The sequence below is a fragment of the Bufo bufo genome, chromosome 7 (assembly GCF_905171765.1).
Source record: "Bufo bufo chromosome 7, aBufBuf1.1, whole genome shotgun sequence".
Lineage (NCBI taxonomy): Eukaryota > Metazoa > Chordata > Amphibia > Anura > Bufonidae > Bufo > Bufo bufo.
Genome location: NC_053395.1, coordinates 216,387,728 through 216,404,779, shown reverse-complemented (window position 1 = coordinate 216,404,779; position 17,052 = coordinate 216,387,728). Strand labels below are relative to the sequence as shown.

At 46.6% G+C, this 17,052-nt stretch overlaps 1 protein-coding gene across 1 annotated transcript; it reads left to right on the top strand.

The window, feature by feature from the left end:
* The first annotated feature begins 311 nt into the window (after window positions 1–311).
* UBXN4 (UBX domain protein 4) lies at window positions 312–15,773 on the top strand. Its single transcript, XM_040439800.1, has 13 exons — window positions 312–479; window positions 2,554–2,656; window positions 2,924–2,952; window positions 3,972–4,090; window positions 6,011–6,155; window positions 6,243–6,333; window positions 7,608–7,662; window positions 8,020–8,184; window positions 10,264–10,391; window positions 10,470–10,572; window positions 13,304–13,435; window positions 13,555–13,769; window positions 15,303–15,773. The coding sequence occupies exons 1-13, from the start codon at window positions 398–400 to the stop codon at window positions 15,436–15,438; spliced, it is 1,503 nt and encodes a 500-aa protein (XP_040295734.1). The 5' UTR covers window positions 312–397; the 3' UTR covers window positions 15,439–15,773.
* The last annotated feature ends 1,279 nt before the right edge of the window (window positions 15,774–17,052 follow it).

Here is a 17,052-nt window from a genome sequence, read left to right as displayed (position 1 = left end):
CTTATTTAATTATTTTACACCATTCTAAGCCCTTTTTAAAGATAATTTATTTGTCCTGACAACCCCTTTAAGAAGCACCAGCCAGAGAGCGCCTAGAAAGTAGATGACAGGCGCTCATGGCTGCTGCGGTGACCCTTGCTCAGGAGACGTGCCGTGCCAATCAAGGCTGCATCTGTTACCATGACAACACTAAGAACTCCGTCAGGAGTAAGGAGCGCGCCTTCCTGGGCGTGGCTTCGTCATGTCTAACTCCCTCGCGAGGGGCGTGGCTTGGGGGATTGAGCGTCGTGCGTGGTGACGTATTCGACGTCATTGGTCGGTTCTGCGCTTCGTCATCGCTGTATGTCCGGATCGCAGTGACAGGAGGCAGGCAGGGGAATTACTCCAGGCCGGGGACATGCTCTGGTTCCAGGGATCCATCCCGGAGGCCATAGCCGAGGCCAAGCAGCGGAGCTCCGTGTTTGTCGTGTTTGTGGCCGGTGAGGAGCGCTGGCGGCAGGGACTCCGTGCTGGTCTATGGGGCTCCTGTGTGTGAGGAGGTGACACAGGGCAGGCACAGTGACAGCTGCCCTAGGGAGTGAGGACTGACAACTGCTCGAGTCACCAGGTCTCTGACACCCCAAGGGTTAATAGGGGCAGGGACTGTGACCACTGGTGGGGTGTCCGCCACAGGACGTGGGGGGCGAAGGCGTCTGGCTAATGAAGGCCTAGAGGGCGATGGGACAGGACAGTCCGCTGGTGGACAGCGATTGGAAACCGTCAGCATGGTGGGATGTGTGATTGGCTGGAAGTTATGGAGTGAAAGGATGAATAATAGGGGCGGCGACTGCGACTAGGGGTGGGGTGACCGCCACAGGACAGACAGGAGGGGGCAGCACCATCAACCGGACTAATCAGACAGCGGCGGAGGCGGGAGGAGCGTGATGGACGGTGACTGCGACCAGCTAATGACAAGTGACGGCTGCAGGGGTAGTCCTAAAGGATGGGGGGGACGGCAAGATCCGCAATGTGGTGGGGGAGATGGCAAATGGAAACCGTCAGCATGATGGGATGTGTGATTGGCTGGAAGTTATGGAGTGAAAGGATGAATAATAGGGGCGGCGACTGCGACTAGCGGTGGGGTGACCGCCACAGGACAGACAGGAGGGGGCAGCACCTTCAACCGGACTAATCAAACAGCGGCGGAGGCGGGAGGAGCGTGATGGACGGTGACTGCGACCAGCTAATGCCAAGTGACGGCTGCAGGGGTAGTCCTAAAAAAGGATGGGGGGGACGGCAAGATCCGCAATGTGGTGGGGGAGATGGCAAATGGAAACCGTCAGCATGATGGGATGTGTGATTGGCTGGAAGTTATATAGAGTGAAAGGATGAATAATAAGAGTGGAATGACAGGACTAATAATAGGGGCTAGAGGTTGGGTGACCACCACAGGACAGGCCGGAGGGGGCCGCAACTTTAAGTGGGAGAAGCGTGATGGATGGCGACTGCAACCGGCCAATGAAAAGTGGCAGCAGCAGGGGTAGTCCTAAAGGATGGGGGGGACAACAAGATCGGCAACGTGGTGGGGGAGATGGCAAATGGAAACTGTCAGCATGGCGCTGTGTGTGATTGGCTCGAAGTTATAGAGTGACAGGTGGGGGCGGCGATATCACTGCTTATTCACATGGTGAAGTCAAATCAAGATTTCTGCAGTCTGATGATTTGGGGCGACCTGTACCTTCTGCGGATGCCCCCTGTCTGTCGCCATAGGTAAAGGAGACGTATACGGTGCAGTGTACGTTTTTTACAGGATGCCTGTGTATGGAATAACACATAGCAAAGTGCGCTGCTGTATGCTGACTCGGCGTAAGGACGCGCCCGTGGCGTCCGTTGGTTGAATGGACACGTGCGGTGTGTGAACACGTATGGCGAGTGGGGACTGTAACGTAAATGAAGCTTAAACGGAATCTTAAAGGAGTGAAATACATCTGCGGTTATCATATAAATCTTGGGTGGTCTTCTCTCCAGTTGGTAAAACTTCTGCCCCACCGGGTGCTTATCTCAGCTCCTAGGAGAGCTGGGTGGCAGCATTATGGCCTCCTCCGTCCCACAGTCGGCCACCTCGTATATTCCTAGTAGTGGGGATGTGCTATAACCGCAGGGTCCATCGCATTGTGCAGCCTAGCCACCTTCAAGTGATCGTTAGGGGGTCCTTTGGTCAGAACCCCAGTGATGGTTCTGATGGGCCATAACTGTACTATGTACCAGAACTTACATTGGTTTGGGATACTATGAGTGCTGAATAGCACCCCCCCGTAGAAGCTAGGACAGGCAGCCATGTTAGTAGTCGCCCAGTTTCCCCAAGCCGGGCCTTATAATTATTATTTTTATTTTTTAATATATTTTTTTTAATTTTAAAAGGGTTTTCTGGGAGTTTTCAATACCCACAGGGAAGGGGGGGGGGTCATGCTCACAAATGTATATATTTTTTTCCATGTCAGTGTTTTTTTTTTTTTTTGTGGCCCATATGCAGAACCATATTGTGGGCGACACTAACGTGGTCTCTTGTTTCAGGGGATGATGAGCAGTCCATTCGCATGGAAGAGAGCTGGGGGGATGAAGAGGTGGAGCGGGCAGCAGCTCAGGGCTTTGTCGCCATCAGGATCGACAGTAAGAGGTTTGTTAAATAATTTATTCATCTGTCCCCTCCACATGTTCAGTGAAAGAAAATGTACAAGCGGTACACGTCTGTGACAGTGTGGGGGGGGGGCGTCGGGGTGTACACGTCTGTGACAGTGTGGGGGGGGGGCGTCGGGGTGTACACGTCTGTGACAGTGTGGGGGGGGGTCTTCGGGGTGTACACGTCTAAAATAATTTCTGGGTGCGCGTCTAATAACAAAATTATTATTGCTTTATAAATAAACTAATCTTTTTTTCCTTGCAGTGACACCTGTCTCCAGTTTTCCCAGTTCTGTATCCTTTCATGTGTGATTTTTAGGCTGTGTATTCTCCTTGGCATTCCAGCAAAATGTAATGTATGTACACAGTGACTCCACCAGCAGAATAGTGAGTGCAGCTCTGGCGTATAATACAGGATGTAACTCGGGTTCAGTACAGGATAAGTAATGTATGTACACAGTGACTGTACCAGCAGAATAGTGAGTGCAGCTCTGGAGTATAATACAGGATGTAACTCAGGATCAGTACAGGATAAGTAATGTAATGTATGTACACAGTGACTGCACCAGCAGAATAGTGAGTGCAGCTCTGGAGTATAATACAGAATGTAACTCGGGTTCAGTACAGGATAAGTAATGTATGTACACAGTGACTGCACCAGCATAATAGTGAGTGCAGCTCTGGAGTATAATACAGGATGTAACTCAGGATCAGTACAGGATAAGTAATGTAATGTATGTACACAGTGACTGCACCAGCAGAATAGTGAGTGCAGCTCTGGAGTATAATACAGGATGTAACTCAGGATCAGTACAGGATAAGTAATGTAATGTAATGTATGTACACAGTGACTGCACCAGCAGAATAGTGAGTGCAGCTCTGGAGTATAATACAGAATGTAACTCAGGATCAGTACAGGATAAGTAATGTATGTACACAGTGACTGAACCAGCAGAATAGTGAGTGCAGCTCTGGCGTATAATACAGGATGTAACTCAGGATCAGTACAGGATAAGTAATGTAATGTATGTACACAGTGACTGCACCAGCAGAATAGTGAGTGCAGCTCTGGAGTATAATACAGGATGTAACTCAGGATAAGTAATGTATGTACACAGTGACTGCACCAGCAGAACAGTGAGTGCAGCTCTGGAGTATAATACAGGATCTAACTCGGGATCAGTACATGAATATATAAACTGTACAAGGCCGCTTAGTAAGGTCATTCTAGAAATTTGAGCTGGGCTGCTGATCCCCAATAATGAAATGACACTTGTCTATCAGTTGTTGGTCCTTTACAAGCGCCGTCCCAGATCCTGTGGTTTGTATCCCGTCCAGCTTCTTCATCGGAGAGAATGGGATTCCTTTAGAAGTCATTGCGGGCAGTATATCAGCCGAAGAATTAATCGCAAAGATCACCAAAGTGAAGCAGGTGCTGAGCGCCGTCTCCAGCCTCCGACATGTCTGATCTGTGATAGATGAGCCCGGAGTCTGTGCCGCGTCACAAAGCCTTTATATTTTCTTCCACAATCAGTGATATTTACCGTATTTAGAGTTCCTTTTTCCTCCCTGCTTTTTCACTTGTTTTACAGATGTTCCTTCCAATGTGTAGGAGTCTGTAGATGCATTCAGTGTGGCGGAGCTCAGTTCTATTCATTTCAATGGAGTGAGCCGCAACACCTGACAAAACCCATAGATGAAAGCAGCCATGTTTTTCTAATTACATACAAGCCCTTTAAGGTGCACTGCGACATTTAGGTGAAACACCTCTTTGATGTTCAGACTCAGTATCCACACTGTGTAACTTAGTTTCGTAACTTCGTCTGCAAAATCTGGATGACTAGGGGCTTGAAAATTTACATAGTGGATTTTATTTCCTCCGTGTGCCATTTTTTTATTCTAAAGGAATGCTGTCACTAAACCAACATGTGACTCCTGTGATGGTATCGCATACATGACTCGTGATCTTTGCAGTGGTATCGCCGCATACATGACTCGTGATCCTTGCAGTGGTATCGCATACATGACTCGTGATCCTTGCAGTGGTATCGCATACATGACTCGTGATCCTTGCAGTGGTGTCACTTCATACATGACTCGTGATCCTTGCAGTGGTATCGCATACATGACTCGTGATCCTTGCAGTGGTATCGCATACATGACTTGCGATCCTTGCAGTGGTATCGCATACATGACTCGTGATCCTTGCAGTGGTATCGCCGCATACATGACTCGTGATCCTTGCAGTGGTATCGCCGCATACATGACTCGTGATCCTTGCAGTGGTATCGCCGCATACATGACTCGTGATCCTTGCAGTGGTATCGCCGCATACATGACTCGTGATCCTTGCAGTGGTATCGCCGCATACATGACTCGTGATCCTTGCAGTGGTATCGCCGCATACATGACTCGTGATCCTTGCAGTGGTATCGCATACATGACTCGTGATCCTTGCAGTGGTATCGCATACATGACTCGTGATCCTTGCAGTGGTGTCACTTCATACATGACTCGTGATCCTTGCAGTGGTATCGCATACATGACTCGTGATCCTTGCAGTGGTATCGCATACATGACTCGTGATCCTTGCAGTGGTATCGCCGCATACATGACTCGTGATCCTTGCAGTGGTATCGCCGCATACATGACTCGTGATCCTTGCAGTGGTATCGCCGCATACATGACTCGTGATCCTTGCAGTGGTATCGCCGCATACATGACTCGTGATCCTTGCAGTGGTATCGCCGCATACATGACTCGCGATCCTTGCAGTGGTATCGCCGCATACATGACTCGCGATCCTTGCAGTGGTATCGCCGCATACATGACTCGCGATCCTTGCAGTGGTATCGCCGCATACATGACTCGCGATCCTTGCAGTGGTATCGCATACTTGACTCGTGATCCTTGCAGTGGTATCGCCGCATACTTGACTCGTGATCCTTGCAGTGGTATCGCCGCATACATGACTCGTGATCCTTGCAGTGGTATCGCCGCATACATGACTCGTGATCCTTGCAGTGGTATCGCCGCATACATGACTCGTGATCTTTGCAGTGGTATCGCCGCATACATGACTCGTGATCTTTGCAGTGGTATCGCATACATGACTCGTGATCTTTGCAGTGGTGTCGCCGCATACATGACTCGTGTGATCCCTGCAGTGGTATCGCCGCATACATGACTCGTGTGATCCCTGCAGTGGTGTCGCCGCATACATGACTCTTGTGATCCCTGCACATAAATCAAGAGTCTTGTTGTTTGCACGTCTGGCTATTGCACGGATTAGTGGAGTAGATCATCATTATTGGTTTTCTGTTGGATAGTTATCTTTCAATCTTCCTGCCAGATGCACACAGGGAAGAACGACCAGTTACCAGCAGACACAGACGTACCCGTTGGTTCTCCAGAGACATCATGCCCTGTATCTGAGAGCCCATCCATGGAATCGCCCCCTGTAGAGACCTCATCCGCATCGCCAGAGACAACCCCAGGTTATACTCTTAGTGCATCACCCTGTTAGTACTTTGTGTAAACTCCGTGCATTCAGTGTAAGTAAATATATTTTACTTCTCTCCCAGCACAAAGCGACAACTCGCCCACAGATGAATCAAGCGAGGTTGTCGAAGACGCGAGAGAAACTGCTGAAGAAATAGCGGAGAAAATGGAGAGGTTGGCTTTATATTATGTTATATGTCTGTTATTAGAAGGTAACCAGATGAAAAAGACGCAGTACCTGAGGGGTCAAAAGTCATCCTGCTACTTCTAACCCTGCACTAGTTATAACTGATTTTTTTTTAATTTTTTATTTTTTCCCCTTTAGCCTGGAATCACACGTGAGCCAAAGCCAGTTGTCCTTCTTTATTTTTTATTTCCCACTCCTTTTGAATTGTTTCCTGGCTTTGTAATGAAAAAACGGCATGTTTCCAGCCTTAAAGGGGCTGTCCTGGATTAGAAAAACATGGCTGCAAAAAACAGCCTCACCCAGTCCACAGGTTGTCTGCGGTATTGCAACTCTACCCAGTTGACTCAAATGAAGCTGACCACCAACCCATGGACGGGTCATGCTGTTTTTTGTTTTTTTTGGATGGTTTTTCTAATCCTGCACAAACCCTTTAAATAGACACTGGGCCCACTTGGCAGTTCCCTAAAAGGCAACTGATCCAAAGTTGCAACATATAAGAGTTTCCCCTCAGTGCTCATCACTGCTGAGAAACATGCGATGGGCTTGTCCACCTAATGAGCCGAGTGCTGGTGGACGCACATGCTCAGTCACTCTCAGCCACATCGTTGCATAGTGATCCTCTCTTCACTGTAGAGCAGCTAATTAAAATAGCTTTCCGGCCCTGCTTATCAGGGTAAGAGCAGTTTATCTGCACTAACGTGTCCAAGGAGACCCCCTCCGTAGGTGGTGGAAGAAGAAAGTATGTCGTCGGCGGCAGAGGAGGGATGAAACTAATTCTGTCCAGTGCCAGTCCCCCAGCAGTCTAAAGGGGGACACATCAAAGCACAAAAAAGATGGGAAACGCTGTGTATGACTCTGTAGCAGCTAATAACAGTCTTTCTGGACTATTGGTACAATAATGGTTCATTTTAAAGACAAAGTGTGTGTGTATATTAACATGGCCACCAGAGGGCACACTAGTTCCATGTTAGCTGTCTTGGCATCAGAGAGATGCTTTGGAGCCTTGCATATAGGTAGAGGTGAGCAGTATGTGGGGGGTCTCTACAGTATACAAAGGAAGCTCTGCTACACGCTACTAGATTTCATTGTACAGCACTTTGTACATGTGATTTTTAATTTGGAGAGAATATGTTGGACTTTTTTTAGGTTTTGGGTATATTGCTCTTGGCTGCTGATGTGGTGTTTGTATATTATAATATTGCTTGACTGACGGCGCTGAGACGTGAGATGGTCTGAATTGACAGTAATATCTTTATAATAGGGTTATGGCAAAGCTGGAAATGAAGGCAGAGCAGAAACATAAGGAAGAGAAGGAGGTAAGTAGCCTGTTACTCTTCTGTCCTCTTCTCCTCCCTCCCTTATCCCTTCTCTAGTTTTCCTCCTCCTCGTAGGCCCCTTGTACACCATCGTACGACAGGCACAATTTGGTGTTTGTCGTATGGCTGGAGCACCGATCACCAGATGGCGGTGTCAGTTCTGTTTAGTGTTACCGCTCTGTGAGACCTCTTTACAGGCATCCAATGACTTTTTAAGTACTATTAGATTTCAAAGTAAACCCTGCCTCATAGTGCTAATCCTGTGACATTAAAATTATCTTTCGTCCTTAACCGTGCTGTTTGCCCGGATTAGCGTAAAACGATGACATAGCCTTTCTTTGTCTTTGTCTTCTGAAGCAAGAGATCAAGAGAGAAATTGGCAGGAGAAAAATGGGAAAAGACATGCTGGAGTATAAAAGAAAGCAGGAGGATGTGCAGGCCAAACGGGTGCTGGAGGAGAGGAACAGGGAGAAAGCAGAGGACAAGGCTGCCAGAGACCGGATTATACAACAGATTGCACAGGTTGGCTGCATAGTGCAGAGCTGCACTCACTATTCTGCTGGTGCAGTCACTGTACATACATTACATTACTTATCCTGTACTGATCCTGAGTTACATCCTGTATTATACTCCAGAGCTGCACTCACTATTCTGCTGGTGCAGTCACTGTACATACATTACATTACTTATCCTGTACTGATCCTGAGTTACATCCTGTATTATACTCCAGTGCTGCACTCACTATTCTGCTGGTGCAGTCACTGTACATACATTACATTACTTATCCTGTACTGATCCTGAGTTACATCCTGTATTATACTCCAGAGCTGCACTCACTATTCTGCTGGTGCAGTCACTGTGTACATACATTACTTATCCTGTACTGATCCTGAGTTACATCCTGTATTATACTCCAGAGCTGTACTCACTATTCTGCTGGTGCAGTCACTGTACATACATTACTTATCCTGTACTGATCCTGCGTTACATCCTGTATTATACTCCAGAGCTGCACTCACTATTCTGCTGGTGCAGTAACTGTACATACATTACATTACTTATCCTGTACTGATCCTGAGTTACATCCTGTATTATACGCCAGAGCTGCACTCACCATTCTGCTGGTGCAGTCACTGTGTACATACATTACATTACTTATCCTGTACTGATCCTGTGTTACATCCTGTATTATACTCCAGAGCTGCACTCACTATTCTGCTGGTGGACTCACTGTGTACATACATTACATTACTTATCCTGTACTGATCCTGAGTTACATCCTCTATTATACTCCAGAGCTGCACTCACTATTCTGCTGGAAGACTCACTGTGTACATACATTACTTATCCTGAGTTACATCCTGTATTATACTCCAGAGCTGCACTCACTATTCTGCTGGTGCAGTCACTGTGTACATACATTACATTACTTATCCTGTACTGATCCTGAGTTACATCCTGTATTATACTCCAGAGCTGCACTCACTATTCTGCTGGTGCAGTCACTGTGTACATACATTACATTACTTATCCTGTACTGATCCTGAGTTACATCCTGTATTATACTCCAGAGCTGCACTCACTATTCTGCTGGTGGAGTCACTGTGTACATACATTACATTACTTATCCTGTACTGATCCTGAGTTACATCCTGTATTATACTCCAGAGCTGCACTCACTATTCTGCTGGTGGAGTCACTGTGTACATACATTACTTATCCTGTACTGATCCTGAGTTACATCCTGTATTATACTCCAGAGCTGCACTCACTATTCTGCTGGTGCAGTCACTGTATACATAAATTACTTTTCCTGTACTGATCCTGAGTTACATCCTGTATTATACTCCAGAGCTGCACTCACTATTCTGCTGGTGCAGTCACTGTGTACATACATTACATTAATTATCCTGTACTGATCCTGAGTTACATCCTGCATTATGCTCCAGAGCTGCACTCACTATTCTGCTGGTTGCTAATTGAAGTAGTTGAAAAGATGGTTGACAGACACACCCCTGAATACTTTACTGAGCTTTCATAATGCAAGCTGCTGTTAGTTTTTACCACATCAGACTACTGATCAGTGTCTGGTATAAAGACTATATTTCTTATAATACAACTCTCCACACCAAGCTCTGAGCGTACACAAGGAATACTGGCAGATTTCAGCTCTGAATCTTGTGGATTTGTATAAATGGTGTCATTTAAGATCAGTATTATATAGGTGATGGAAATGCTCTGGGTCACTCAGCTTTGTATGTAGGTTATTCTGTATGTAATCATTAATATTGACCCTTGCTTTACGTGACCTTTGACCTAATGACCCTCGTTCTTCACATCTATACATCCAGCGTCTACACGGCAGGGCTCTGGTGCTTACAGCCAGACTAGCCCTGGGCAGCTCCAATGCTATGGTCTTCCATAGCTCGCCTCCGCTGTAGGTGATACAGAGACGTCATCTCTTTACTTCATTGAGGTCGTGTAGATAAGACTTCTCCGCCACATCTGGATCCTTCCCCTTTCCTTCATTGAATTGTACTTCGGGGAGCGGTTGGTAACCATTTCATGTTTCTGGTTCCATTCAGTGTAATTGTTTTCTAGGATCGTGCTGATCGCGCCGCCCGATTTGCCAAGTCTAAAGAAGAACTAGAGGCCATAAGGGCGGCCGAACTACAGGCGCGGCAGGTGGCGGTTGAAGCCAAAAAGGAAGCGGCACAGAGAGAGCGAAGGTGAGTGCTGGACCATGGTCTCTACAGTCCGCTGTCTCCTCACGCCTGCCTATGACATTGTGCTGTCCTTCTGTTCAGGACTGTAGCCAGGATACAATTCAAACTGCCCGATGGCTCTTCCTTCATGAACCAGTTCTCATCAGAGGCCCCTCTGGAGGAAGCACGACAGTTTGCCGTACAGGTCAGTGGAGAATAGATGATCTTGCTTATGTTATATCTCAGTAAGGCTGAGTTCACACTTCAGTTATTTGGTCAGTTATTTCCATCAGTTATTGTGAACCAAAATTAGGTGCGGGTCAAAAATACAGAACAGGTGCAGATCTTTCCATTATGCCTGATCTCTGAGTAGGTTTCACTACTGGATTTGGCTCACAATAACTGATGGAAATACCTGATCAAATAACTGAAGTGTGAACTCAGCCTAAGGGCTCATTCAGACTGCTGTATGAATGAGTCCGCATCCGTTCCGCAATTTTGCGGAATGGGTGCAGAGCCATTCATTTCAATGGGGCCGCAAAAGATGTGGACAGCACACAGTGTGCTGTCCGCATCCGTGGTTCCGTTACGCGGAAAAGATACAACATTTCCTATTCTTGTTCGCAATTGCGGAACACACATGGCCGGCAAAGCACTACTGCCGTCTGAATGGGCCCTAACTCTACTTTTCTTCATCCATCAGCCTTGTGGTCATTGAATGGAGTGGCATCAAACACACGAGCGCTGCTCCATTCAAACTCCTCACTGCGGTTTGGTGTTAAGGTGCAATGGGGGAGCTGGGACTCCCATTCTAGTGATCAGTGAGGGGGGGGGGCATGTCCCAGTAGTGAAGTCCATAGCATTCAGACGTGTATCACCTATGTGCATTAAGTGTCACTTCCATCTGATCTGTGCCTATGGACACAATTAATTAATTTTTTTTTTTTTTTTCGTTTTCTTCCTAAATACAATTTTTACTTTATAAATGGTTTTCATTATTTTCCTGCTTCAGAGTGTGCTGGCAGTGCTGTGTTGTAGATGGCAGCAAGGAGGGGGATGTTCACAACAGATCAAAGAGTGTACGGGGAAAGCATCCAAGTCTTCAGGGTGGGCAGATCACACAGGCTGTAGATGGTGAAGAAAGCACACACAATGCAGTCTGCAGGGGGACAACAACACAGTCTGTGTATCTGTAGAGAGTGAGAGCGAGTAGAGCGCTCCCTGCAGAATCTGAAGGGGAATAACCTGTCACGGACGTTCCCGCGACAGGTGGCCAGAGATCGGTGAGACTGGCAACACGCGGTTTGATCTGACCCGTTTTCCGTTTGGATTAAGTGACGTCTGTGTTGTTTCTGGTGCCTACCTCACCTTCTTTCCCCAGGTTTGGCTATTAGGGTCATTTAACCTTCTCTATTTATAGTTGCTTCTCCCACAATGCTGTGCGGTTTATAGCTTCTGTTTGGACCTTTGGATAGATTGTGGTTGGATCTTGGCTGAGTTCCTGGTGCTTCCATTGCTCCTTTTGAAGTTTTGTCTTTCCTTTCCCTTTTGTAATTTGTTTGTGTTCTGTGTGTTGCATTTCCCTATTGTTTGTATTGGGCCTGAAGGAGACTCCTGTTCGTCCTTCCTTTTGTAGGAACAGGTAGTCTCGTCCCTGCCATTAGTATCGGGGTCCTATAGGGCTTGATAGGACTCTAGGTATTCCTGCGTATGAACTCACCTACCTTTTGGGGTCTGTTCATACTGGTAGTCAGTCAGGATTTTGGTTAGGGTTTTCACTAGGAGGTGTCCATTTTTTTTCTTCCCTAGTTCTCAGGCCTGATTTTCTCCCCCCCCTTCCCTCCTATGCTCGGTGGGGTGTTTCCCTCCCACACCGAAGTGTGACATGAGTGAATGTCAGTAAGAACAGGTCCTTCAAGAGCTGTAGAAGGAGAAATCGGTCTAGTAATGGAGACCTAGTGAAGACAACAGCAGCAGCATTCTAGACACTCAGACTTTGTCTTCATTTGTAGATTCACATCGTTTGTGTATATGTAGAGAGAGAGTAGAGCACCTACTGCAGAATCTGCAGGGGAAGGGGGAATCACACGATCCTAAGCATGGGTTAATGTCAGTAAGAACAGATCCCTCATGGGCTTTAGAAGGAGAAATCAGTCCAGAAACAGAGTTATGCTGATACATGAGAGCTAGTGAAGACAGCAGGATCCTGAACACACAGAGCACACGTCTTCATTTGGAGAATCGTATAGTCTGTATATGTAGAGGGAGAATAGAGTGCCCACTGCAGAGTCTGCAGGTGAAGGGGTAATCACACGGTCCTGCGCATGAGTGAATGTCGGTAAGAACAGATCCCTCGTGGGCTTCGGAAGGAGAAATCCGTCCAGGGACAGAGTTGTGCTGATACATTAGAGTTAGTGAAGGCGGCAGCAGCATCCTGGACATACAGCGCTTACATCCAGTATGTCCACCACAAGAGACAAGATGCAGGTTTTAAACTGAATATTAGGGAGTGTGAAAATGAATGAAGATTGCAGTCTGAAACTTTCAGCAATTCTTTATTTTAACCCCAAATATTTTTTTTCTCCATGTCAATGGTGTCTATAACTTTTAAAGTTGAATTCCTGGCACTGCAGTACTAGACTTTTCTGAAGTGATGACCACACAATAAAGACCGGGTCCTAAGTTTGCCTGTTGTTTGTTCAGAATAGTTCACAGAAAACGATGACGGTTTGGTGCCCGTTCCATTCACATACATGATACAAACCGGATTCTTTTCATCCTTTTTGTGAAAGGATCACTGAACCTGACACGTCCTAATTGTGGACTTTCTGTTAATGAGCACATGTTCTGGTCAAGGTCACGGTGATCATTAAAAGTAAGGTCAAAACGGCAGTGAATGCATGAGCGCTAATAAGATGCATTTATTCTACTTGCAGACCGTCGGAAACGCTTACGGCAATTTCTCCTTAGCAACCATGTTTCCCCGAAGAGAATTTACCAAAGAGGACTATGGGAAATCTTTACTGGTTTTAGAACTTGCACCCAGCGCCTCAATAGTCCTCTTGCCGGTAGGTCTGCTGGGTGTATTCACATATATGTGTGTAGATAGATGGATATCTCTATCTGTTATAAATGAATTCATATAATATAGTTTGTATTAATTTTTCTGCCTTTGCTCTATCGATAGGCCGGGAGGCCAGCTGGAGCCGTAGTGCAATCCTCATCAGATGGAGGGGCCTGGGGCTTTTTGGGCACTTTCTTATATCCCCTCCTTGCAGTCTGGAGGTTTCTGAGCAGTTTCTTATTCAGCAGCCCACCCCCAACACAGCACACAGGCCGCCCGGGCCAGACACAGCAGGAAAGCACCAACTCTTCTGCATCCAGTAGTTCAGAGCCAAAAAGGTAAGTGTGAGGGGAGAACCTAGACTTATGATGATCCTTTCATCACCAAAAGAATGTCCATGACACCATCAAAGTGTCCATCTGGTTTACCAGCCACAAGAACAGGGACTGGGGAACACCTGTGCAGTCAGTCCCGAGATTTTAAGAAGGGCCCTGGGGTGCTCCGTACAGTCAGCCTGCTGTAAGGACACGCAGGCTGCGTTAAGGTGACCCAAATCATATTGTATACAGGAGTATAGTAATACATTATGGAAGCGTAAAATACTGAAAACGTGTAAAACTGTTATTGCATATAAAAAAATAAAAAAATTGCCTAGACAGTGCAAAATGAATATAAATGAATGGAAAGCACAACGCACAAGCACAGCCACCTCTCCGTTTGCTTCTATGGGACTGCCGGAAATATGAATGGACTGCGGCTGGTCTCCGCTCTGGAGATAGGTGTGGGTCCCTAGATATATGCCACCAATGTCTCAGATGAGACAACCCCTTTAAGAGTATCCCCTAACTGATCACGAAAGTGGGGGTCCCATGTCCCCTTCATGATGGAGCAGCAGGCCGATCTTATGCCCTGCCACTCCATTCATTCTTTATGGGACCGCTGGAGATAGTGGAGTACAGCGCTCAACTGTGTGGACAGGGGATAATTTTAATACTCGGCACAACCCTTTTAACATAGTAACATAGTTTATAAGGCCGAAAAAGCCCTCTGTCCATCCAGTTCGGCCTGTTATCCTGCAAGTTGATCCAGAGCATGGCAAAAAAAAAAACTGAGGTTGAAGCAAATTTTCCCCACTTAAGGGGGAAAAAAATTCCTTCCCGACTCCAATCAGGCAATCAGAATAACTCCCTGGATCAACGACCCCTCTCTAGTAGCTATAGCCTGTAATATTATTACGCTCCAGAAATACATCCACCTCCTCAGAGTTCCATAGTCTCACTGCTCTTACCGTAAAGAACCCTTTTCTATGTTTGTGTACAAACCTTCTTTCCTCCAGACGCAGAGGATGTCCCCTCGTCACAGTCACAGTCCTGGGGATAAATAGATGATGGGATAGATCTCTGTACTGACCCCTGATATATTTATACATAGTAATTAGATCTCCCCTCAGTCGTCTTTTTTTCTAAAGTGAATAACCCTAATTTTGATAATCTTTCAGGGTACTGTAGTTGCCCCATTCCAGTTATTACTTTAGTTGCCCTCCTCTGAACCCTCTCCAGCTCTGCTATGTCTGCCTTGTTCACGGGAGCCCAGAACTGTACACAGTCCTCCGTGTTTGGTCTGACTAGGTATGTGTAAAGTGGTAGGACTATGTTCTCATCACTGGCATCTATGCCCCTTCTGATGCAACCCATTATCTTATTTGCCTTGGCAGCAGCTGCCTGACACTGGTTTTTACTGCTTAGTTTGCTGTTCACATGTCAATGTTACCCAGTGTTTTACCATTTAGTATGTACCGGTGACTTGCGCCAAATCTGAACATGCGCTGATCCCTCGTGTACCAACACCTTCTGACTTTCCATCTCTTCCAGAGAAACTGTTCGGAAAAGGGTACTTGAAAAACGAGCGGACGAATTTAAGAAAGAAGGCAAAATCTACAGGTTAAGGACGCAAGACGACGAGGATGAAAACAACACCTGGAACGGGAACTCTACCCAGCAGATGTAGGGGCCGAGTGACAGATGTTTGTGTGGGGTTTGGTTTGTTTGAGCCACTTTGCTGCAGTTTGGGGGGGGAGGGGGGTTTCTTTATTTTAATCACTTTTCATACGGCTTAGCTCAATGCATGAAATTAGGATCCTCTAACTCATCTGATTTATACTTTTACAGACGCTGCACTCGATAGAATAAGCTTCTCTAACAAGTATGAGTTCAGGATTTTTTTTCGCTCTCCATTTTGGGTAAACTCTGCAACATTTTCGAGCTGTGTTTTTTTTTCTGTTTTTTTTTTTTTCTTTTTTCATTTGGAACAGGGTCCTCCAAAGAAAACAATTGCTGCTACTAAAAAAAAAAAAAAAAAAAGGACCCATCGGTTCGCCTGGCATGTCTAAATACTTGCAGTCCCCTTTTAGAACATCTTTTCTTAGGCCTCTGCATTGGGTTGTCCCTCTGTTATACCTCCTGGAAATGTATGAATACATTCACAACCAATTTCCCTTGTCCATGAGGTGCGTTTGACAATGTGCTCACTGGACAGTGTGTAGGGACACACCCCATCGACAAGGGGAGCAGTAACGCCCAGTGTTCCAGAAGGGGGCAGCACAGAGCGAGTTATTTTATGGGAAGTGCAAGTATTTTTTATTTTTTTTTCCAGCTCTTTAATGCCTTTCCACGCGATATTCTGAGAGTAAGGGTCCATTCACACGTCCGCATCCGTTCAGCAATTTTGCGGAACAGGTGCGGACCCATTCATTTTCAATGGGGCCGCAATGTGCTGTCCGCACTTTCGTTCCGCAAAAGTAGAACATGTCCCATTCTTGTCCGCAATTGCGGACACGAAAAGGCATTTTCTATGAGAGTGCCGGCGATCTGCGGTCCACAAAATGCGGAACGCACATTGCTGCTGTCCATGTTTTGCAGATCCGCAAAACGCATACGGACGTCTGAATGGACCCTAAGTGGCTGTATTATTCTAGGGATGGCCATGTGATGCACATAGATCCATTAGGCTCTACCCCTGCAGAATTGTAGCTCTGTACAGTCACATGACCTGTGACGGGAGGGATTTGCGTATGGATGCGATTTCCGGTCAGCGTCCAATGGCTATATCTGTTTAATACTTCCATCACGTGCGTGCCCCTGGTTTAATAACTCTGTGCTCCCGGAGCGCCCCTCTTACAGCTTGGAACTCCTCGGATAACTTATTTATATTCAGACGCGACTTTATCTCTGATCACGGTTGCTTCTCCCGGTCTTTCCGCAGTTTGTAGATGTTGCCAATTAAAGGGCATCTGTCAGCAGATTTGTCCCTATGACACTGGCTGATCTGTTCCATGTACGTGGCAGCTGAAGGCATCTGTGTTGGTCCCATGTTCATATGTGTCCACATTGCTGAGAAAAATGAGGTTTTAATATATGCAAATGAGCCTCTAGGAGCAACGGGGGCGTTGCCATTACACCTAGAGGCTCTGCTCTCTTTGCAACTGCCGCGTCCTCTGCACTTGACAGGGTCAGGCAGTGTAAACGTCGTCATGCCTGACCCTGTCAATCAAAGTGCAGAGGGAGCTGCTGTTGTAAAGAGATCAGAGCCTCTAGGTGTAATGGTAATGCCCCCCTTGCTCCT

What these genes read in the sequence shown, in the direction of transcription:
- UBXN4 (XM_040439800.1), top strand. Translation starts at nt 398, where the DNA reads ATGCTCTGGTTCCAGGGATCCATCCCGGAGGCCATAGCCGAGGCCAAG. An exon ending in GTTTGTCGTGTTTGTGGCCG is followed by an intron (nt 480 to 2,553) that starts GTGAGGAGCGCT and finishes CTCTTGTTTCAG; the next exon opens with GGGATGATGAGCAGTCCATT. An exon ending in TTATACAACAGATTGCACAG is followed by an intron (nt 8,185 to 10,263) that starts GTTGGCTGCATA and finishes ATTGTTTTCTAG; the next exon opens with GATCGTGCTGATCGCGCCGC.